Source organism: Polypterus senegalus, chromosome 9 (assembly GCF_016835505.1).
Source record: "Polypterus senegalus isolate Bchr_013 chromosome 9, ASM1683550v1, whole genome shotgun sequence".
In the NCBI taxonomy this organism is placed as follows: Eukaryota; Metazoa; Chordata; class Cladistia; order Polypteriformes; family Polypteridae; genus Polypterus; species Polypterus senegalus.
Genome location: NC_053162.1, coordinates 178,503,884 through 178,529,608, shown reverse-complemented (window position 1 = coordinate 178,529,608; position 25,725 = coordinate 178,503,884). Strand labels below are relative to the sequence as shown.

General features: G+C 42.0%; 1 protein-coding gene across 1 annotated transcript in view; it reads right to left on the bottom strand.

Moving 5' to 3' along the window:
* The window catches only part of ptpa (protein phosphatase 2 phosphatase activator), a 211,175-nt gene that overhangs the window by 160,275 nt on the left and 25,175 nt on the right, over positions 1-25,725 (bottom strand). The window contains exons 3-5 of the mRNA XM_039764421.1: positions 24,998-25,084; positions 16,071-16,196; positions 4,813-4,930 (exon numbers count right to left, since the gene is read on the bottom strand). Coding sequence (XP_039620355.1) covers positions 4,813-4,930; positions 16,071-16,196; positions 24,998-25,084 — 331 coding nt within the window. The remainder of the gene's footprint in view (positions 1-4,812; positions 4,931-16,070; positions 16,197-24,997; positions 25,085-25,725) is intronic.

Here is a 25,725-nt window from a genome sequence, read left to right as displayed (position 1 = left end):
GTGTGCCTAATAATCCTTTAGGTGAGTGTATATATATATATATATATATATAAGAGAGAGAGAGAGAGAGAGAGAGAGAACATTTATTTATTTATTTACTTTATTTTTTAATGAAAAAGGATTTAAAATGTAGCACTATGATGACAACAAAGCAAATATCATACCGAAAAAAGCTGGACCTCTAAACGCCAAAGCAGTGCAAGCTGAATCACCTTTAACAGATGGGAAGCATTTGCAAGGACATGAATGATGTTTTCACAGCAGGTAATGGCAGCCCGTCTACCATCGGTTGTATTAAAAAATAAATCAATAAATTTTAAAAAAATCGGGCTAGAGGCGAGTAAGGCACCTCAAAATACCAGTCTGAGAAGCAGGCTTTATGGGAATGCAGTCAAGAGAGGAAGTGCCGGTTGAGACACACGAGGATAGTGAGGAAAGGCATAGCAGGAATACTGAAGGTTAAGAGATATCAAATATTTTTACATTTACTCTATTACCTGCCTCTCTTAAATAAGCTAAAAACAAAAGCTTTTAAATTGAAGCTCTTTTTAATCGACTTGAAGGTAAAAGAAAGAATGCCTTAAGCTATTAATAACCAAACAACTTTTTGAAACCGATTTTTCAAATCAATGTCCGCAGCAGTAATAAGAACAAGGTAGGAGGAAGAAGCCCCAGACGGCACACTTACTCTCACTCTAAACCACCACGGCTACCAAATAAGTTAACGGGATGTCTACTGACAGTGAAGGTATGAATTCATTCATATGTTCTTACTCCATCTTACTCCAAAACCAGGACAACAGATGATTACAGCTATCCCAGGAGTTCTAAATTGAATTAAATTAATCAATAACGTAAAGAGCATCTTTTATATTTGGGCAGAACTATGGTTAATACTGTTTTATGGATGCAGCAGCTTGGGTTTGAAACCCACGTCCAGTCGCTGTCTATGTGGAGTTTGCATGTTCTGCCCATTCTGTGCGGGTCTTTCTCTGGATACTAACATTTCTCTTCCACAGAAATGTATATTAGATTAAATGGAGACTTTAAATTGACTCTGTGCGAGTGTGTGTCCAAATCATCCCCGTGATAGGTTGCCGTCACATCCAACATTTATTTGTGCTTTACAACTGATGCTGTGAAGACAGGCTCTGGCCAGCACAACATTCAGCTGGGTTAAACAGGTTTAAGAATGTTACGTGAATTCAGGAAAGCCCACCATTACCCAGTGGGTACTGAATATATACAGTCCAATATTCCTACTATTCCCACTATTATTGGCACCCCTTGAAAAAATTAGTAAGAAGGGTTAGAAAAAAATTAAATGTTTGCTGAAGAACCGCCATCTTGCACTGAAAAAAATGAGAAACATCTGACTTTCAATAGAAACTTCATTCAAAGTAAAACAAAGCCCTCATCAAGAAATCAATATTTTTAACAAAAACACATGTGCTACAATTGTTGGCACCCTTCGAAATGAATGTGAAGCAATGTAACGTAAGCATGTTTCCCATTTAAACTGGACATTGTTAAGTTGATTGGAGTGTATAGGAACTTTCCAGCTGAAAACAATGACTTTGTGATTAACTAGGATATAAATGTGAGGAGAGACAGAACCAAATTTCCTTAACCAGCCATCATCATGGCAAAGAAACAAGAACATTCAATCCAAATGAGGGAGAAGTGTGTTGCCCTTCATAACACAGGGACTGGTTATATATATATATATATATATATATATATATATATACACTGTATATATATAAAAACTTGCCTGAAAATGCCCATTTCTACTGTAAGGGTAATAATAAATAAATAAAAAAAGTGGTCATCAACTGGAACTGTAACAAACCTGCCTGGAAGAGGACCCAAGTTTATTTCACCCCCACATACAGTGAGAAGGGTGGTAAAAGCGGCAGTAATAACACCAAGGATCACTGTTGAGGAATTGCAAGAAAAAGTAAAATCCTGGGGTTGTCAAGTCTCCAGAACAACCAGCTCCATGCCAAAAGATTATTTGGAAGTTATGCCTGAAAGAAGCCTTTTCTGTCAGTTATCCACAAACGTACGCGCCTGGACTTTGTAAAACATCACTACAGCTTTGACTGGAACCATGTTCCATGGTCTGATGAAACAAAAATTGAACTTTCTTTGGCAATAAACACGCAAAGTGGGTTTGGTGTAAAAAGAAGGATGGCTACAATGTAAATAAGAACCTTGTCAGTCATTTTCCAACCTGCTATATCCTAACACAGGGTCACGGGGATCTGCTGGAGCCAATCCCAGCCAACACAGGGTGCAAGGAAGGAACAAATTCCAAGGCAGGTCGCCAGCCCACTGCAGGGCACACAAACACACACCAGGCACACATTAGGGAAAATTTAGGATCGCCAATGCACCTAACCTGCATGTCTTTGGACTGTGGGAGGAAACTGGACCACCCAGACACGGGGAGAACATGCAAACTTCATGCAGGGAGGACTCGGGAAGCGAACCCAGGTCTCCTTACTGTGAGGCAGAAGCACTACCACTGTGCCACCGTGCTGCCAAGAACCTTGTACCAACTGGGAATATGGTGGAGGTTCTGTGATATTTTGCGGCTGTTTTTCCTCCAAAGGCTCCCGGAAGCATTGTTATGGTACATGGCATCATGGATTCCATGAGTTACCGGGAGATTTTAAAATCAAAACCTGGCTGCCTTAGCCAGAAAACTGAAACTGGGTCGTCACTGGATCTTCCAAAAGGATAATGATCCGAAACACATGTCCAAATCAACCCTGCAATGGTTAACTGGCCACAAAATTAAGTTCTGCCATGGACATCTCTGTCTCCTGACCTGAACCCTATTGAAAACCTGTGGAGTGAGCTGAAGAGAAGAGTACACAGGAGAGAGCCTAGGACCCTGGATGATCTGGACAGGTTATGGAAAGAAGAATGGTGGGCTCAGATGCCATGCTCTGTATTCTCCAACCTTAAAAAAAAGGTTACAAGAGAAGATTCCGTGCTATTATTATTGGCAAAGGGAGGTTGTACAAAGTATTAAACGCAGGGGTGCCAACAATTGAGGGACATGTGTTTTTGTCAGAAATATTTATTTCTTGATGTGGACTTTGTTGGGGGTGGCATGGTGGTAGCGATGCTGCCTTGCAGTTAGGAGACCCGGGTGTGCGTCCCAGGTCCTCCCGGCGTGGGGTTTGCATGTTCTCCCGTGTTCGTGGGTTTCCTCCCACAGTCCAAAGACATGCAGGTTAGGTGCATTGGCGATCCTAAATTGTCCCTAGTGTGTGCTTGGTGTGTGTCCTGCGGTGGGCTGGTGCCCTGCCCAGGATTTGTTCCTGCCTTGTGCCCTGTGTTGGCCCTGTGACGTTGTAGTCAGGATATAGTGGGTTGGATAATGGATGGATGGATGGACTTTGTTTTTCTTTGAATGAACTTGTTTCAATTCAAAGTCAGATGTTTCTCATTAATTTTCAGTGCAAGATGACGGTTCTTCAGCAAATATCTTACTAATTTTTATGAGGGGTGCCAATATTAGTGGAGAGCACTGTATTTGTGCTTTACAACTGATGCTGTTAAGACAGGCTCTGGCCAGCACAACACTGAGCTGAGTTAAACAGGTTTAAGAATCTTACGTGAATTCAGGAAAGCCCACCATTATCCAGAGGGTACTGAGTATACTGTATATATCAGTTTTGTACTCAGCTGCAAGCTGCAGCAAGGCCTAGTGGCTAAAGCACTTTTTGGCTTACACTGGGAAAAATTCAAAGGCAGCAAAGGAAGCAAAACTGGGTGGAGTGTACAATGAACTAGTAAAAGTGCAAAGGCTGCCATCTAGGGGCACCTACATGGAAAATGCACATTTAAAGAAGAACCTACACACAAAGACAATGTTCTTTCAAGCCTCTCTTCACAGCAAATACATTTCAAGTCATTTTTTTTTCTTTTATTTAGTGCTCTGTAACGTAGGGTCAAAGCGCTGCCACATATTTTTGTTAAGATTAAAACATCAGTTGGGTGCAGTTTTGTTACATGGTGGTTAATGCTGCCACCTCTCAGATCCAACAACTGGGATTGACTCCTATGTCTGATCCAAGTGTGTGAAGCCAAAATGTTTTCTTCTCCATGTGACTGTGGAATTTTCTCTCGTTATATATCAGACGTCCTCCCACACATTCAAAGACGTGGAGATTAGGTTGACTGGCGGTTCCAAAATGGCCGTGTCTGTGTTAAGAGTATATATGCCCCGCATGGAGCTGGTGCCTTATCCATGGTTGGCTATTATGTTGGACCCAGTGAGGAGAAAGGAGGAGGTGGTTAGGAGCACGCGTTGATACAGCACATTGCCACACCCTTCACATGACAAACCAACTCAGGACCCGAGTGCAGCCATGCAACGGGTGACGCCTCAGCACCACACTAGTTCAGATGGAACATAACCCAGTGCTACCATAATAAGTTCTGGAACCTAGTGATCATGAACTGGAATAAATGGGTTTGAAAAAAATGATGCTATCCCCAAATATGCACAGTTTAGGTTAATTGACTAGTGGAAGTGAGTGTGTGTGTGTGTGTACCACCCACAATGAACTGGCACCTCATCTATGGTTGATTTTTACCTGGGACTCTGTGCGTCCAAGAAAGTTTGCAGCGCCCTGCCACCCTGAACTGCTCTAAGCAGGTCTATGACTGTAATATTACAAAAACAGACTAAAATTTTAAAGCCAAATGGGCATTTTGTGTGTGAAATGCAATTATGTGAAGGCAGTTTCAACCTGATACAATGACTAAAATTTGGCAGAAGGCACACAGTACCTGTCCCGTAGTCTATTCTTGTAGAGTTTCCTACTGCCTCCTTCAGGTACACAGACACCTCAGGGATCGCTGCTTTGAGCTCATCTGGGATGATTGGACTCACTAGATTCTCTGCTTCCTAGGGGGAACAAGGGTGGAAAAAAAAAAACACATATGGAGCTAGAAGAAGAAAAACCCGTGAATCCTCGGGAAAATAAAGATTTATCAATCACTAAGTTCATTTTTAACATTAAAGAGTTTGGCAGAGGAGATGGAATTGTTCTGTATCGGCATGTGAAGACATTTAAGTTAAGTAGCAAAGCATATCCAAGGCCAAGGTGGCGCAACTTTCAACTGCAGTCTTTAAAAATCAAGCCTCAGGTTTCGCGCAGAAGAGAATATCCAAAAGACCTGCTTTACCTGTTTGACGGACTGACTAACCCTGTTCCTGTTGTCTGAAACTGAATCTCCGCAAACAACTCTGCATGTGAATGCGAGAGTGCCAGTTCAAGCATGTGCATAGCTTGTGACTTAAAAGGCAACAAAAGGACTGTCCTGCCGCCACCCCCACCCCCCTGAAGTCTAGGTACTGTCTTTTAAGTAACTCTTGAGTGAGTCAGGCTCAAATGCTTTCTGAATTAAATGGAATTTCACATACAACTTGAAAGCGTTTAGGCTAAGGAGTTCAACTGTGAAGCACAAGGGTCATGGGTTCAACTCCCATTGAAGAGTCACTTCACCCACTTGTGCTCGGATTATTCAAATAAAATCAAGAGTCATACTGAATATGCAAAAGTCTTGGCACGGTGCTCACTGGGGAGAGGCATAATAGCAAGTAACCTGTGCTTTTATTCTTGTTAAAAGTCTCACTTCACTATTGACTTTCCCTCCGAGCTACTCTTCTTTATCCACACAAGTCATATTGCACCACTTTCTCTAAACCCAATATGGTGCCTTGGGGCTTCATTTTCTGTTATGACTATAAATGAACTTTCTGAGATGATAACTAATATTTGGGCGTAATGACACTTACCGTACCACTAAATAAAAAATATACAAAGGAATGCTGATCATTATGGTGCCCTACGTAACTAATGCTCCCATTTATGAATTCTGCCGCTCTCTATGTATCAAAATCCAGACTAATATAATATTATAGCATAAATCTTCTGAACATGGTCCGCATCGAGAGGAGTCAGATGAGGTGGCTCGGGCATCTGATCAGGATGCCTCCCTGGTGAGGTGTTCCAGGCACGTCCAACCGGGAGGAGGCCCCGGGGAAGACCCAGGACACGCTGGAGGGACTTTTTCTCCAGGCTGGCCTGGGAACGCCTTGGGATTCTCCCGAAGAGCTGGAAGAAGTGGCCGAGGAGAGGGAAGTCTGGGCTTCTCTGCTTAAGCTGCTACCCCCGCGACCCGACCTCGGACAAGCAGAAGAGGATGGATGGACGGATGGATGGATGGTTCATATTTTTTTTTTTACTATTAATGTTGGTTTTCTATTAGCAGTAAGAATGTAACAGCATACATTTCTTTGGTAAATGATGCCCTCTAGTGGACACAACATACAATGCTAGTTTTTTTTGTTTTTCTGCAAAGTAGGCAGGTCACCGTAGAGCAGTGTTTCCCAACCTCGGTCCTGTGCCACCCAAAACGACCCAGGGTGCAGGTTTTTGTTCCAACCAGATTCCTAATCAGTGACAACGCCTGTTAACTATGATCTTATTTAATTAGCTGGGATTATTTTTCTTTTATTCTACATTCAGTAAAGCACAGCAGCATGATTTTTACATTTAGATAGATACTTTATAGAAGACATTTAGAAATATTTCTGCTTTTGCTGTAGATTGAAATGCTTAACTCTCTTTTATTGATTTCATTATATTTTGCCCTTTCTCTGTGCAGTTTTTCCCCTTCGTTTTTTAATGACAATTAAAAATGAGCAGAGCTGACAAACAACACGGAATAATCAAAGGCTGCAACTACTTTAGCATCAGACCCACTAATTAGTAAATAAAGGATTAAATAAACAATTAGAACACCTAGAAAAGTAGAATGAAAACCAAGATGAAAATATTGTTAAAAAGAAAAAAAATCCATTATTCCCATATAGCTGCTTGGTACATTGAGCAGTGGAGTGTGTACGCCTGATGAGCCCAAATGAGGGCAAAACACGTGTTGCGTACTCTTTGCATTATCTGACAGTACACTATGCAACATTCCATGATCTGCTTCTCACAGCTGAAGAGGGTACCGTGGCAGATGTTTGACGAATGGCAAACCAACCACAAGCGTTACCTGGTAGGTAACCACCCACACAATTCTGGTTGGGACTCAGACTACGAATGCAATGAATGTAATTACTCCGGACCTACAGGCTGTCAAATAAACGAACCACATGCCGTGGCACAGCGTAAAGGGGCTTCGTCTCCGACGCTGACGTCCGAGGTTCAATCCCCAAAAGGGGATGCAGTGAGTGTGTACGCCTGATGAGCCCAAATGAGGGCGAAACACGTGTTGTGCACTCTTTGCATTATTTGACAGTAAACTTTGCAACATATATATATATATATATTCTTTTTACCAAACTTAGTTTTCTAATCTCTATATAGTTCCCAAAACACAAAACTTGGGGAAAAACACATCACTTAATTAGCCCAGGAGTCCAATTAAAAACAGAAGATGGTTGGAACAAAAACCTGCAGCCACAGTGTGCCCACCAGGACCAAGGCTGGGAAGCACTGATCTAGAGCAACCTGAACCCCATTCAAAAACCTCTCTTGTATATATGTGCAAGTATTCGGGCATCAAAATAAATTATATTTCCAAATAATGCAACGCAGTAAATGAGTTATGATGAAATAATCTAATACATGCATTGCCATTAAACAAATGTAGGAGTTCAAGACATAAAGTTCCAGCTATCTATCTATCTAAAACAGGGGTGCCCTGTTCTGATCCTGGAGGGCCACGGTGGCTGCAGGTTTTAATTCTAACCATTTTCTTAATTAGTGGCCAATGTCTGCTGCTAATTAACGTAATTTAATCAATTTGCTCAGGGGACTCAGACCCCTTTACATAAGAGGTGAGCTGCCTCGGTCTTGCAGGGCCACAGTGGCTGCAGGTTTTTATTTCAAACCCAGCTGCTGATGAAGCACTTACTGCTCAAGGGACATTTTTCTGCTTCATTTTAGTTGTCTTGCTTGTTAGGATTTTGAACCCTTAATTGCTCATTTTAGTCTTGAACAGTTGCATTCACTGTTTTTAATCGCTCGAGATTAGTAATAAGATGCAAATGATAAAGGAACCAGCAGTTCTCCTTCTAGCTCATCTCCACTTACACTTGTGTAATTTCATTATGCACTATTTGGTTTAATAAAGTATAGTGACAGGAAAATGAAGCCTCATGAAGCCTTCTTTCTATTTGTGCAGAAAAAGATTCAAAGCTTGGTATGAACAGCGACATCTGGTGGTTAACTGAGGTTAAGGCAAGTTCTCAAGAGCGCAAGTGAAACAGCACCAGTGGTGTAGCTCCGGGTGGGGCCGGTAGGGCAGTGAATTACGTTAATTAGCAGCAGACATTGGCCACAAAAAAACTTACAAGTGACAAAAACTTGAGAAGAAATTCTATACATTATATGGACAAAAGCATTGGGACGCCTGATCATTACACCAACAAGGACTTTAATGATGTTCCATTCAAATACATAGACTTTAATATGGAGTTGGTCTAACAGCTTCCACTCTTCTTGGATGACTTTCCACAAGGTGTTGGAGTTTTTCTGTGGGAATCTGTGCCCATTCATTCTGTTGAGATCAAGCACTGATGTTGGACGAGAAGGCCTGGCTCGCCATTTCTATTCCAGTTCATCCCAAAGGTGTTTGATAGGGTTGAGGTCAGGGGCTCTGTGCAGGCCAGTCAAATTCTTCCCCACCAAACTCATCCAACCTTGCTTTGAGCAGTGGGGCACAGTCATGCCAGAATAGAAAAGGGCCTTTCCCAAACTGTTTCCACAAAGTTGGAAGCATGGTGTTATCCAAAATGTCTTGCTATGCTGAAGCATTAAGATTGCCCTTTACTAAAATCAGCCTCACACCATTATCCCTCCTCCACCAAACTTCACAGTTGGCACAATGCAGTCAGCCAGGTAACTGCCAAACAGAGAAGCGTGGCTTGTCACTCCATAGAGCATGTTTCCACCGCTCCACAGCCCACATTTCACAAACTGTCTTATTGCTAAGGTGGCATCCTATCACAGTACCAGGCTTGAAGTCACTGAGCTCTCCAGAATGACCCATTTGGTTTCACATAGATTTGTAACTGGAGACTGCATGGCCAGGTGTGTGACTTTATACACCTGTGCCAAAGGGGCTGACTGAAACAGCAGAATTCAATCATTAAGTCCACAAAGTGTATGTATTGTGGTTTACTCTACATCAAGGGGTCCCAAACTCGGTCCAGGGGACCCCCTGTGGCTGCAGGTGTTTGTTCCAACCAGCTTTTGTTTATAATTGGAATCTTGGGCTAATTAAATGAACCGTTATTGCCCAGATTCCTTGCTTTGGGAGCAATACTGAAATTAGAAAACTAGGTTTAGGAAAAAAAAAATAGTCGTGATCCAACCCGCTATATCCTAATACAGGATCACAGGGGTCTGCTGGAGCCAATCCCAGCCAACACAGGGTGCAAGGGAGGAACAAATCCCCGGGCAGGGCGCCAGCCACCCACTGGGCATACACACACCCACACACTAGGGACAATTTAGGTTCGCCAATACATCTGACCTGCATGTCTTTGGACTGTGGGAGGAAACCCACGCAGACACGGGGACAACATGCAAACCCCATGGAGGGAGGACCTGGGAAGCGAATGCGAGGTCTCCTTACTGCGAGGCAGCAATGCTACCATACCACTGCACCACCGTGCTACCCGGTGGAATATATATATATATATATATATATATATATATATATATAAATGCAGTTATATGGGATGAAAAAATATATTTTTTAAAATGCAGTTATATGTGAAAAATGTATATTTTTTCTTTTTAACAATTTTATCTTGATGTTCATTCTATTTTTCTGGGTGTTCAAATTTTTTAATTAATCCATTGTTTTCTAATTAATGGGTCTGACACTAAAGTAGTTACAGCCTTTCATGATTCAGTGTTGTTTGCCTGGGCATCTGCTCTGTTCGTTTTTAATTGTCTTTAATAAGATAAAATGAAGCGAGCAAACTGCACAGAGAAAGGGGAAAATACATGTAGAATGAAATCAACAAAAGAGAGTTAAGCATTTCAATCTATAGCAAAAGCAGAAATATTTCTAAATGTCTTCTAAATGTAAAAATCACACTGCTGTGCTTTCTTAATGTAGAATAAGAGAAGAGAATGAAAACACCAGCTAATTAACTGAGATCAGTGTTATCAGTTGTCACTCATCAAAAACCTGAAGCCACAGTGGGACCCCAGGACCGACTTTGAGAACCTCAGTTCTACATGTACATTTAAAGAGATTAATTACGTTGACTAAATATTTTCATGTTCAATTGATTTAGAACAAAATTGCATACATGAGCTTCCTTTGCAGGGTGTCTGGGCTCAGCCTTAGAGATACGGTGAGAAGAGCCGCAGTTATTCATTCGGGAGGAACTTAAAAGTAGAGCTGCTGCTCCTCTGCATTCAAATGAGGAGGAGGAGGAGGAGGAGGAGGAGGAGGATCAGCCATCTGATTAGGAGGCCCCCTGGCCAGGGTGTTTCAGGCATGTCTAACCGGAAGGAGACCTCAGGGCAGACCCACGACATGCTGAAGAGATCATATCTCGACCTGCTCTGCAAGCGCCTTTGTATCCCCCCTGAAGGAGTTGGAGGAGGTGACAGGGAAAAAGAGAAATCTGACCATCTTTGCTTAGGTGGCTACATCTGCGTCCCAGACTCAAATAAACACAGAAAATGGATGAATAGATGTGTACATGAATAAATTGTGTAATTTGGGAAACTTATATTATTTTGTACTTAAATGTGACTTCAAGGAAACATTCTAATTACTTTTTATTGTGCTCATGTAATTGTAACAATTTATGAGTTTAATTTTGCAATCTGTCGTTATGTTATACTTCCTCACATTGGATAAACTAACAGGATTTTAAATAGAAACACTGGCAGGGGCCCAGAAGAATGATTTAAGATTAAAATGAATAAATTTTTTGCCAAATTATAAATTAGCTCTTTCTAGTTTCATTCTAAAAAAATATTTTTTTTTATTACCAAACTTATCAGTTAATATAAGGTATTATTTTAGCAACAACTTATGGGTTGTACATCAAGACGCATCTAGCTCAGGAAAATAACTCATTGCACTTACAATGACGCGTATGAAATTCTCATTACTTAATAGTCTAAACCTGCCAGTGCTTCCCAAACTCGGTCCTGTGGCCCCACCTCCTGACTGCAGGTTTTTGTTCCAATCAGATTCCTAATCAGTGACAACACCTGACAACACACTGATCTCATTTAATTAGCTGCTATTTTTTTTCTCTTATCTTACATTCAGAAAAGCACAGCAGCAGGACTTTAACATTATAAGACATTTAGAAATATTTCTGCTTTTGCTATAGATTTAAATGCTAAACTCTCTTTTGATGATTTCATTATATGTTCCCCTTTCTCTGTGCAGTTTTCCCCCTTTGTTGTATCATAATAATCTATCCATATCTAAATCTATATCTATATACAGTCATATGAAAAAGTTTTGGAGCCCCTCTTAATTCTTTGGATTTTTGTTTCTCATTGGCTGAGTTTTCAAAGTAGCAACTTCCTTTTAATATCTGACATGCCTTATGGAAACAGTAGGATTTCAGCAGTGACATTAAGTTTATTGGATTAACAGAAAATATGCAACATGCATCATAACAACATTAGACAGGTGCATAAATGTGGGCACCCCAACAGAGATATGACATCAATACTTAGTTGGGCCTCCTTTTGCTCCTTTGAGCCTCCAGACGCTGTCCTCCTATAGCCTGTGATGAGTGTCTGGATTCTGGATGGAGGTATTTCTGACCATTCTTCATTACAACATCTCTCCAGTTCAGCTCAATCTGATGGACAGCCTGCTTCAAATCATCCCATAGATTTTCAATGATATTCAAGTCAGGGGACTGTGACGGCCATTCCAGAACATTGTACTGCTCCTTCTGCATGAATGCCTTTGTTGATTTCGAACTGTGTTTTGGGTCATTGTCTTGTTGGAATATCCAACCCCTGTGTAACTTCAACTTTGTGACTGATGCTTGAACATTATCCTGAAGAATTTGTTGATATTGGGTTGAATTCATCTGACCCTCGACTTTAACAAGGGCCCCAGTCCCTGCACTAGCCACACAGCCCCACAGCATGATGGAACCTCCACCACATTTGACAGCAGGTAGCAGGTGTTTTTCTTGGAATGCGGTGTTCTTCTTCCGTCATGCAAAGCGCTTTTTGCTCTGACCAAAGAACTCAATTTGTGTCTCATCAGTCCAAAGCACTTTGTTCCAAAATGAATCTGGCTTGTCTAAATGAGCATTGGCATACAACAAGTGACTCGGTTTGTGGCGTGAGTGAAGAAAGGGCTTCTCTCTCATCACCCTGCCATACAGATGTTCTGAATTGTAGAACGATGTACAGATACACCATCAGCAGCGAGATGTTCTTGCAGGTCTTTGGAGGTGATCTGTGTGTTGTCTGTATCCATTCTCACAATCCTGCTCATATGCCACTCCTGTATTTCTCTTGGCCTGCCAGACCTGTCGGTTTAACAGCAACTGTGCCTGTGGCCTTCTATTTCCTGATTCCAGTCCTTACAGTTGAAACTGACAGTTTAAACCTCTGAGATGGCTTTTTGTAGCCTTCCCCTAAACCAGGAGACTCAACAATCTTTGTTTTCAGATCTTTGGAGAAATACTTTGAGGATCCCATGCTGTCTGTCACTCTTCAGAGGAGAGTCAAAGGGAAGGAAGCACAACTTGCGATTGACCACCTTAAATACCTTAGACCACTCATGACTGGACACTCCTGTCTATGAAGTTCAAGGCATCATGAGCTCATCCAACCAAGTAATAAGCATTGAGCAGTGACAGGCATTCAAATCAGCACAATGACAAGGGGACCCACATTTGTGCACAGTCAGTTTTTCACATTTGATTTAATTTCATACAACTAAATACTGCGTCACTAAAGATCTTTGTTCGGAAAACACCCCAGTACTCCGATGTTCCTAGTCAGTGTGTGTATGTGTGTGTGTGTGTGTGTGTGTGTGTGTGTGTGTGTGTGTGTGTGTGTATGTATGTACGTTACAGCATCACTTCAGAACGGCTGGAGCAATTTTCATGAAACCTGGTACATGTTCCTCATTGGTCCTCTAAAAATACTGTAGGGTGAAATCAGCCCTAACCCACCCCTGTCTGGGTAGGGTGGGGTGGGGGGTGATCTTGTGGTCTTGTATGCATGTTATCATCCAGTTGACACTCGGAACGACCACGAGAGGGCGAACTTGAGGTGACTGCCAGCATTCTTTAAGTTTGAACGCCACCACCGCACTCCTGCCTGTTGCTTGTGAAATTAAAGACAGTTGGCCGGTTCTGAGCATCAACTGGATGATAACATACATACAAGACCACAAGATAAGCACATTGATGAGTCTTGTTTGTTAATTTATTTATAATGGGACCAAAACATCTTCTGTGAGCAGCTTATCCTAACCATCCCAGAAAAGTTTGGTGACCAACATGATGGAGTACCAGGCCAGAAGGCAAAAGTAAGAACTAAGTGGTTCGGGGAACAAAACATAAAAATTTGGGGTCGAAGGCCGGGAAACTCCCCATTGCGAACTTGTGGTGTAGAGGCGGATGGACAAACACAAACCCAGCAATTGTGATTATGCAAGAATGGGCAGTGGCCATTAGTAAGGATAGGGCCCAGAAGTTGATGGACGGCATGCCAGGGTGAATTGCAGAGGTCTTGGAAAAAGAAAGGGCGGCCAACACTGCAAAAATTCATATTTATATAAACTTCATGTCATTGTCAGTAAAAGCCTTTGAAACTTCTGAAATGCTTGTAATTCTACTTCAGTACACCAAAGGCCTAAAAACATTGAAGCAGCAGACTTTGTGAAAACCAACACTTGGGTTAATCTCAAAACATTTGGCCATGGCTATGTGCCCAAAATGATAATAAAACTTTTTCAATGGATATGCACTGATATGCAAATACTGGGTCATTGGCAGTACTCTTTCTTTTCAGCATCATATGTACGGATTCACATACCAATATTAATGTTTACTACTTCCTCTTATGTTTTCCCCATTTATTTATTTATGTGTCAACTGACACCAAATTCCTATGTGCAATAATGACCTAAGAGAGCACTCAACAGATGAATGAGAGAAATATTCTTCCTTAAACTATTTTTGACTTTTATTATCTAAATTTCAAAAATAAACCAACATTTACTCCAACATATGCTATTTGCTAGTTGTTTTAAAATACAATATGGTGTACTGTGGACATGAATATATCACATGGTGTCAAAACATCAATGAGACAAACACATAATCATTAATATAAAATACTAGGGGGCTCTGCACCCTGCTCACTACACTCACCCAAACCCAGGTTTGGTTAACCAGATAAACAATCTAAAGAGATTGTTATTTGCATGGGAATTGTTACCTATGCATTATTTTCACTTTACTTTAAAACTTTAGTAAAAACAATATTTGGAATTAACTTTTCTTCAGAATCACATTTAATTTTGATTTCGTGTTTGGTTTCTCTCTTAACAAATAAAACGACTTTTTCGAATGTTTGTTCCTGCTCTTTCTTCTTTGCTTAGTCGTTGAGTGTCATCTAGAACGTATAAAATTATTGTCCTGATAACATTCATAAGCGCTGAGAGTGCAGGAAGTGTGTCTGCCAATAGCATTCACATGACTGAGGTTAGATGACCTCTTAGGTCTTGTTTGAAAATAGTTGTAAGTATGGCGTGACTTGAAAGAATCTCATGTTAAAAGTCTTCGTCTCACGGGACTTCACACCACGCCAATGTTTTTGGAATCTTTTAATTCTTGCTGGCAATACGAATTAGACGATCTACACGTCTCCAACTTAAAGCTTAAATCCGAACAATATATTCGATCTCTTTTCGCTGTTCCGTTATTTCACCAAGTAATAATTTCTTCATTTTTTTGCGTTGAAGCGATCTTTACTATCCTTTTTTTTGAGACTTTCGAAGTTTCGTACTTCCATTATCTCTAACCTGCTCTGCATGTGTACCGCAACAACATTTTTGAATTCGTTACTACATTCTACTTTGTCATCTGTTCTTTGTGCTTTATTTCTGGCCCTGGGCATGGACTCGTCTCGCAGGACGTATAAGTGTCTCTCCAAGGAAATCACGTCTCATCTCCATCCAAGATTTATTTTTTTTATAATAGAGAGATAAATGTCAAAAAACATCATTTATCTAAACTCTGCCAGCAGTATTAACCAGCTTCTGCCAACTAATCTTTAAATAGCGTTTACAGTATCTACACGTCTTTAATTTTTACACTGACACCCTGCACTTCTTCCTAACAAATCTATTTAAAGCTAACTGAGGACACTGATTCTCCATGAATGTAACATAACACATGACTTGACAAGTTGTTTCATTTCAGTGCCTTCTACCAGAGGTGGCACAGTTTGTTGCGGTTGTTGCAGTCTCTGTAAAGGCTGGCGGTCAGAGTATGCTTGGCTCAATTCATACCCACCCAATTCTCGCAACAAACTGTTACATGACTCTGAAATTGACTAATAAAAAGTAAACTAGCATAAATTAAAAGACCTCAGCCATCCTGCATAGCCATGGCAAATGGTACCAGAATGTTGGCACTCGCACTAGTAGCCTTCAAGGAAGAGTTTCTAGCCAACGGTCAGGAAGAGTCAATTATGAAAACAAATATGTTGCATGTTGTGAATACTTTTTATTTATGTCTTATCAACTGTTCTGAAGAGTCGTGAAAGTAAGAATTTCATTATGCTACATACACACGACAATAAATTTAACTTGACACTCAGAATAAAGAGGATGCATTGCATTTCCTTGCATACTCGCACGTCCACCCTAAACGTGTTGATCTAGAGGCACTCATGGAATTTTTCATCAAAAAAAAAAAAAAGGCCTTTTAACAGAACAATAAGAATCAATTATAGATTTAAAAATTCAAATAGTTTTAGCGAGGACAGTGAGATGCTTACCTGATCAAGTTTTGCATACCATATTCGGAAGGCTTTATTTCCAAATCTTGATGGCTGGTCCACAGGTGGAGTCTCGTCTATCCACAGGTCCAGCTTGTCAAGAACAGCCACAAGTTTCTTAATGTTCTAAACAAAGACATTAATTCAGGTTAGTTAGAATTGGTTTCCTTTGTGAAAAAAAAATAGAAAATGGTGTCAGATCATTGAACCAAGTAGAACAAAAAGGAAACGAGAAAGTCAATAATTATCAGCACTTTTGTTTAGTTTGGGTTGGCTGTACAGCTTTAGATGATAGAGACACTTTATTAATCCCAAGGGGAAATTCCCATTCTCCAGCAGCAGCATACTGATAAAAAACAATACTCAATTCAAGAGTGATAACAATGCAGGTATAACAGACAATAACTTTATATAATGTTAATGTTTACCTCCCCGGGTGGAATTGAAGCATCGCATAATGTGGGGTCTCCTCAGTCTGTCGCTGAAGCTGCTCCTCTGTCTGGAGATGATCCTGTTCAGTGGATGCAGTGGATTCTCCATGATTGACAGGAGTCTGCTCAGCGCCCGTCGCTCCTCCATGGATGTCAAACTGTCCAGCTCTGTGCCTACAATAGAGCCTGCCTTCCTCACCAGTTTGTCCAGGTGTGAGGCGTCCCTCTTCTTTATGCTGCCTCCCCAGCACACCACTGCGTAGAAGAGGGCGCTCACCACAACCGTCTGATAGAACATCTGCAGCATCTTATTGCAGATGTTGAAGGACGCCAGCCTTCTAAGGAAGTATAGTCAGCTCTGTCCTCTCTTGCACAGAGCATCAGTATTGGCAGTCCAGTCCAATTAATCATCCAGCTGCACTCCCAGGTATTTATAGGTCTGCACCCTCTTCACAGTCACCTCTGATGATCACAAAGTCCATGAGGGGCCTGGGCCTCCTAAAATCCACCACCAGTTCCTTGGTTTTGTTGGTGTTCAGGTGTAGGTGGTTTGAGTCGCACCATTTAACAAATTCCTTGATTAGGTTCCTATACTCCTCCTCCTGCCCACTCCTGATGCAGCCTACGATAGCAGTAGTATTGTTTCAGCCTTGGTCAGTCAGTTTCCTCTATTGTTTTCTAGAAGTAAATATGGCCGCTCCACTCTCTGTTTGCACCAAAGAAGTGCATCAAGCACTGATCCACTTTTTCTGGTTCAAGTTGTACCAAGGATTGAAATCCTCATTTGTTCATCAGGACACAATACGGATTTTCTCAAAGTTGTTGTCAGTAGTTGGATGTGCACATCCTGCTCACATTTTGGTGTTGAACACTTGTCCGCTCACTTCTGAACTTCTCAATCCATTCATAAACATTCCGCTGTGGTAAAACACGCTTTACACATGGTACAGAAAGCCTTCTGTGCTTCACTGCTCTGTTCTCTTCTTTGGCACAAATGGAGAGTGAAGTGGACATGTTTACTCCTACACAACAAAACAGGAAAACTGACCGATCACAGGGATACCAAATGTACAGGGTGGGCCATTTATATGGATACACCTTAATAAAATGGGAATGGTTGGTGATATTAACTTCCTGTTTGAGGCACATTAGTATATGTGAGGGGGGAAACTTTTCAAGATGGGTGGTGACCATGGTGGCCATTTTGGATCCAACTTTTGTTTTTTCAATAGGAAGAGGGTCATGTGACACATCAAACTTATTGGGAATTTCACAAGAAAAACAATGGTGTGCTTGGTTTTAACGTAACTTTATTCTTTCATGAGTTATTTACAAGTTTCTGACCACTTATAAAATGTGTTCAATGTGCTGCCCATTGTGTTGGATTGTCAATGCAACCCTCTTCTCCCACTCTTCACACACTGATAGCAACACCGCAGGGAGAAATGCTAGCACAGGCTTCCAGTATCCGTAGTTTCAGGTGCTGCACATCTCGTATCTTCACAGCATAGACAATTGCCTTCAGATGACCCCAAAGATAAAAGTCTAAGGGGTCAGATCGGGAGACCTTGGGGCCATTCAACTGGCCCACGACAACCAATCCACTTTCCAGGAAACTGTTCATCTAGGAATGCTCGGACCTGACACCCATAATGTGGTGGTGCACCATCTTGCTGGAAAAACTCAGGGAACGTGCCAGCTTCAGTGCATAAAGAGGGAAACACATCATCATGTAGCAATTTCGCATATCCAGTGGCCTTGAGGTTTCCATTGATGAAGAATGGCCCCACTATCTTTGTACCCCATATACCACACCATACCATCAATTTTTTGTTCCAACAGTCTTGGAGGGATCTATCCAATGTGGGTTAGTGTCAGACCAATAGCGGTGGTTTTGTTTGTTAACTTCACCATTCACATAAAAGTTTGCCTCATCACTGAACAAAATCTTCCTCGTAAACTGAGGGTCCTGTTCCAATTTTTGTTTTGCCCATTCTGCAAATTCAGTGCGCCGATCTGGGTCATCCTCGTTGAGATGCTGCAGTAGCTGGAGTTTGTAAGGGTGCCATTTGTGAGTAGCTAATATCCGCCGAAGGGATGTTCGACTAATGCCACTCTCCAGTGACATGGGCGAGTGCTACGCTGTGGGCTCTTGCTGAATGAAGCTAGGACAGCCACTGATGTTTCTTCATTAGTGACAGTTTTCATGCGTCCACATTTTGGCAAATCCAACACTGAACCAGTTTCACGAAACTTAGCAAGCAGTTTGCTAACTGTAGCATGGGAGATGGGTGGTCTCGTAGGGTGTCTTGCATTGAAATCTGCTGCAATGACCCGGTTATTGCGTTCACCAGACATCAACACAATTTCTATTTGCTCCTCACGTGTTAACCTCTGCGACATGTCAATGGCTGTAAACAAAGAGAAACTTGTAAATAACTCATGAAAGAATAAAGTTACGTTAAAACCAAGCACACCATTGATTTTCTTGTGAAATTCCCAATAAGTTTGATGTGTCACATGACCCTCTTCCTATTGAAAAACAAAAGTTGGATCCAAAATGGCCGACTTCAAATGGCCACCATGGTCACAACCCATCTTGAAAAGTTTCCCCCCTCACATACACTAATGTGCCACAAACAGGAAGTCAATATCACCAACCATTCCCATTTTATTAAGGTGTATCCATATAAATGGCCCACCCTGTACATAAGGAAAGCAGTAAAGCCAACCCAAACAAAATGAATACAAAGTCTACATAATCATTGACTTGCACAATATGGACCAAAGTATTGGGACCCTCCTCTTAATAATTGAATTCAGGTGTACCAATCAGCCCCATTGCCACAGGTGTATATAATCACACACCTGGCCATGCAGTCTCCAGTTACAAACCTTTGTGAGACCAAATCAGTCGTTCTGGAGAGCTCAGTGACTCCAAGGGTGGTACTGTGATAGGATGCCACCTTTGCAATAAGATGGTTTGTGAAATTTCATCCCTGCTGGATATTCCATATTTAACTGTAAGTGGTGTTACTGGAAAGTTCAATCACTTAAGAAAAACAGCAGCTCAGCCTTGAGGCGGAAGACCACGTAAAGTCACAGAATGAGATCAATGACTGCTAAGGTGCATAAAAGTCACCAACACTCTGCTGATTCCATAGCTGAAGAGCTCCAAACTTCCACTGGCATTAGCTGTGTGACAGGAGCTTCATTGAATCGATTTTCATGGCCAAGCAGCTGCATACAATCCTCACATCACCAAGTGTGGCTCAATGACCAGTGGGGCTGTGGAGCGGTGGAAACATGTTCTGTGGAGTGACGAGCCAAGCTTCTCTGTTTGGCAGTTACCTGGCTGACTGCATTGTGCCAGCTGTGAAGTTTGGTTGAGGAGGGATAATGGTGTGAGGCTGGTTTACGCTCGGCCCCTTACTTTTAGTAAAGGGCAATCTTAATGCTTCAGCATAACAAGACATTTTGGACAACACTATGCTTCCATCTTTACTGGCCTGCACAGAGCCCCTGACCTCAACCCCATCAAACACCTTTGGGATGAACTAGAACGGAGATAGCGAGCCAGGCCTTCTCGTCCAACATCAGTGCCTGACCTCAACAGAAGGAATGGGCACAAATTCCCACGGAAATACTCCAACATCTTGTGGAAAGCCTTCCAAGGAGAGTGGAAGCTGTTAGAACTGCAAAGGGGCAACTGACTCCATATTAAAGTTCATGTATTTGAATGGAATGTCATTAAGGTCCCTGTTGGTGTAAAGGTCAGATGTCCCAATACTTTTGTCCAGTTAGTGTACCTTCATACTATTATTCAGCAATGTGGTTGCCAGTTTCTTGAAGTCAACGATAAATTTCCCTTGATTCCTTTATTACAATTACACAGGCAGTACAAATGATGAATGTGATGAAGAAAACGACCCGACAGTAGTGAAAGATCAGAAAGCTGACAGCTTCCACATTCAGGGAAATTTTTAACAAAGACATGTTTTTAAGCAATGAGTAACTGGCATTGTAAACCATGCAAGACTGGAAAAGTAATGCTGTATGACTTAGAGGAGATGTCAAGTAGCCAGAGTAGAGACTAACAATACAAGACCACAGCTGCATTGTCATAAACATATTGCATGTGGTTACTACATGAACAGATTCACCTCAAAAACTGCTGGCAGAGTTTAATTCAGCTTGGATTAAACAGTAAACATTTATGCACAAGATCACGGCACTCAAGAGGTAGCAACATTTCATCAATCTCTCTGATGGCAGTGCAAATGATGTAATAAATTAGACAATGACATAATCGTCAAACAACCCGAAATTTTTTTTGCTACTGCTTGTTCTTGTGTGAAAATGAAATGTATTTCCACCAACAAACAGTATGACTTATAGCTGGTTGTAGCATACATACAGATCCAGGAGCGCACAAAGAGATAATTATCCCTGCTGTAAATGGCTAAGTATTGAATGAGTCAACGTTTGTCGCAGTAAATATACTGTATGCTGCTCAAAAAATTGAAGGACCACATTTTAATCCGAGTATAGCATCAAGTCAATGACACTTGTTGGCTATTGATCTGCTCAGTTAAGTAGCAGAGGGGCTTGTTCATCAGTTTCAGCTGCTTTGGTGCACTAGAGGGGCAACAATGAGACGATCCCCAGAACAGGAATGAATAGTTTAACAGGTGGAGGGAGGCCACTGACATTTTTCCCTTCCTCATCTGTTTTGTCACTCGTTTTGCATTTGACTATGGTCAGTGTCACTACTGGTAGCATGAGGCCATACCTGGACCGTACAGAGGAGGCACAGGTAGTCCAACTTCTCCAAGATGGCAGTCACATCAATACGTGCCATTGCCAGAAGGTGTGTTGTGTCTCCCAGCACAGTCTCAAGGGCATGGAGGAGATTCCAGGAGACAGACAGGCAGTTCCTCTAGGAGAGCTGAACAGGGCCCCTCATAGAAGGTCCTTAACCCATCAACAGGACCCACTGGTATCTGCTCCTTTGGGGAAATGAGGAGGAACAGGATGAGCACTGCCAGAGCCTACAAAATGATCTCCAGCAGGCAGGCCACTGGTGTGAATGTCTCTGACCAAACAATCATAAACAGACTTCATGATGGTGGCCTGAGAGCCTCATGTCCTCTAGTGGGCACCGTGGCACTCGACTGGCACTTGCCAGAGAATACCAGAATTGGCAGGTCCATCACTGGTGCCCAGTGCTTTTCACAGATGAGAGCAGGTTCACCCTGAGCACATGTGACAGACGTGAAAGTGTCTGGAAAAGCCATGGAGAACGTTGCCTGTGACATCGTTCAGAATGACCAGTTTGGTGGTAGGTCAGTGATGGTACATCTGGGGAGGCATATCCATGGAGGGACGCACAGACCTCTACAGGCTAGACAACGGCACCTTGACTGCCATTAGGTACTGGGATGAAACCCTTCGACCCCATTGTCAGACCCTATGCTGGTGCAGTGGCTCCTGGGTTCCCCCTGGTGCATGACAATGCCCGGCCTCAGGTGGCGTGAGGATGAAGGAATTGATACCATTGACTGACACCCCACCACACTAACTCGCCTGACCTGAATCCAATAGAATACCTCTGGGTGGGACATTATGTTTTGGTCCATCCGATGCCTCAGACTGTCCAGGAGCTCAGTGGTGCCCTTGTCCAGATCTGGGAGGAGATCCCCAAGGACAAGGGCTCCCAAACTTTTGGACGTTAAGTACCACCTGAGGTTAAGTGAGTTGCGTTGCGTACCACCCGCACCTTGTTGAAGGGGAGGGACAGCTGTGGGTATTTGGGGAGTTCGGGTCTAAACCGCCCCGAAATCTGAATAAAAGTTAAAGAATTGGAAGAAATTATGCATTAAATTAATGAAAAAATGTGTGCATGTACATAAATTGATAAATTCCTCCCCGAAATTAAATCCTGCCTTATGCCTGTATGTGACGCAGTTACCGAAGACGAAATGGCATCGGCTTTGTGCTTAGATCTAGTGACTACGATGCGATACAGCGGCAGTGCGCGTATAACAACAAACGCGAGCGGTTTCTGTGAGGCAGAGTTACTGGAGACTAAATAGTGTCGGCGTTGTGCTTTCATCTAGTGACCAAAAGCTCAAACAGTGAAGTAGAAGATGACTTCCGCGAAACGGAATTATGGTAGCGTTAAATGAACTAAATACTGATTCGAATAATAGGTTTTATTTATTCAGATGACGAAATTTCACACCACACTAAATTTGGGAATCCACGTATTATTGTATTTATACAGTTTCATTGGTTTTTGCTCACAACAGGCTTGTCATAAAGGGTTTTGCACAGATAAATTAAATTTCAGGGACCGCGATGCGTACCACCTGAAAAGACTCCGCGTACGTACCACAGTTTGGGAACTGCTGCCCCAGGACACCATCTGTCATCTCATTAGGAGCATGATCCCCAACCACCGACGTTGTCAGGCATGCATACAAGAACGACGTGGGTTGGAATGGGTGCGGCCAAGCAAACTACCAAGTATGAGTTGCTGCAATGAAATTTCGGCCAAATGGACTCGCCTGCCTGCCGCATCATTTTTTCCTTTTGATTTTCAGGGTGTCTTTGAATTCAGCCCACTGTAGGTTGATCACTTTCATTTCTATCAAACGATGTGGCATTCTTTCGTTCCAAACACATTACCCGGTCCATATCAGTATAGATATCCAGGAGGATTGTTTCTCCCCATTGGAGATCTGATGTGTTTTCAAAGTGTTCCTTTAATTTTTTTGAGCAGTTTATTTCTAATGGGGCTATTGACATGAAATTTTCACCAGACGTCGGTAACAACCCAAGTAAACTACACATACAAAGAGAACAAAACAAATTAAGTCCACAAATTTAGTTTTGTGTAATAAAGTGGAATGACACAGGAAATAAGCATTGAACACATAAAGAAAAGGAGGTGCAAAATGGCCTGGAAAGGCAAGAAACCAGCTGACATCGTTCAGTATTTAGAAAGCAGTCCCAATAGCCTCCTGTAGTGCAAATGAGTATCAGCCAGTTTAGTCCTAATTGATGGCCTATAAAAAAGGTTTCTAATTACCAAGGTGTCACAAAGGAAGCATCTCATGATGGGTAAAAGCAAAGAGCTCTCTCAAGACCTTCGCAACTTTATTGTTGCGAAACATACTGATGGCATCGGTGAAAAACGTATTTCTAAACTTCCGAATGTTCCAGTAACCACCATGGAGGCCATTATTTGGAAGTGGAAAGAACATCATTTCACCATAAACTGGCCACGACCAGGTGCTCCACACAAGATTTCTGACATAGGAGTCAAAAGAAAAATCAGAAGAGTTTTCGAATAGTCAAGGACCACTTGCGGAGAGCTTCGCAGGTCCAGTTGTTTCAAAGAAAACATTAAGTAATGCACTCAACCGTCATGGCCTCTATGCATGTTCACCGTTCAACATTCCAATGCTGAAGAAAAAGCATATTGTAGCTTGTTTAAAGTTTGCTGCACAACATTTGGACAAGCCAAGACCAAAATTGAACTCTTTGGATGTCATTGCAAAAACCATGTATGGAGGAAAAATGGCACTGCACATCACCCCAAAAACATCAAACCAACAGTGAAGTTGGGAGGTGGGAACATCACAGTGTGGGGCTGTTTTTCAGTGTATGGTACTGGCAGACTTCATATAATCGAAGGAAAGAGATATGGAGAGATATACCAGAACATTATTGATAAGAATCTGCTGCCATTCACCAGGATGCAGAAGATGAAACGAGGGGGGCCATGTCAGCAAGACAAGGATCCCAAACACACAGCCATGGAAACTCAACTGGTTTCAGAGAAAGAAAATAAAGCTGCTAAAATGGCCCAATCAATCAGCCGACTTGAATTCAACTGAAAATCTAAGGAAAGAACTGAAGATCAGAGTTCATAGGAGAGGCCCCTGGAACCTTTGAGATTTGAAAACAGTTTGTTTGGAAGAATGGGCCAAAATCCCACCTAAGCAATGCATGTGACTCGTTTCTCCATACAGAGGGCGTCTTGAAGCTGTACTACCAACAAAGGCTTTTCTACTTAGTATGAAATAAATTTCAGTAAGAGTGTTCAATACTTATTCCCTGTGTCATTCCACTTTATTACACACTAGCCGTCCCCCGCGGCTCCACCCACATAGTAGTGAAACAGGAATGGCCGTATAAGTCGTGGTCTGATTTTTATGATCGATTTTTTAGGTTTCAAGGCCTGACTTATACGTGATTATATACGGTAACCACTGGGAAAATGAGAGAAAGAAAAAAAAATACTGCAAGACAAAAAAAGGAAAAAGGTTAAAACAATGATAGTCACTACACCCAAATAGTCAGTGCTCCGTTGGAAGAGGGGCTGCAAATTGAAATGTCAGGACTGAGAAGCCTGCAAAATTCCCATAGAAGTGAAACAAGCATTTCTCCTGCTGTGGAAGGAACACGGGCATGGGCAATGCTGCTTACCTCAGACACCTTATATTCACATGTCAGTTTTTTGCCTTTCACACCTTCATTCAGAGTCAGAATGAATCCTATGTAATCTGCATAAGCCTGTAAATAAATAAAAACATTCCAATCAGAAAAAATATAGACAATATGGCTGGACAGGTTTTCATTCCCATAAAAGCCATGTTCAGATTAATGCCATCATCAACATCCCTTTTTGGAGCCATGATCATCGTCTTCCATATCTTTCTGTCCTCTGCATCTTGTTCTGTTACACCCATCACCAGCATGTCTGCTCTCATCACATCCATACACCTTCGCTTAGGCCTTCCTCTTTTCCTCTTCCCTGGCAGCTCTATCCTTCTCCCAATATACCCAGCATCTCTCCTCTGCACATGTCCAAACCAATGCAATCTCGCCTCTCTGACTACGTCTCCCAACCATCCAACCTGAGCTGACCCTCTAATGTCCTCATTTCTAATCCTGTCCATCCTCGTCACACACAATGCAAATCTTAACACCTTTAACTCTGCCACCTCCAGCTCTGTCTCCTGCTTTCTGGTCAGTGCCACCGTCTCCAACTCATTGAACATAGCTGGTCTCACTAGAAGACCAGATTTAGGCTCCCATAACTAATTTGACAAGAAGGAATTACAAGCTTGATTTTTCTTACTGGAACAAGCTGATGAGGTTGACACTGATTACGTTAAGAAAATAAGGAAGACTGGAGTGACTACATCTAGCTG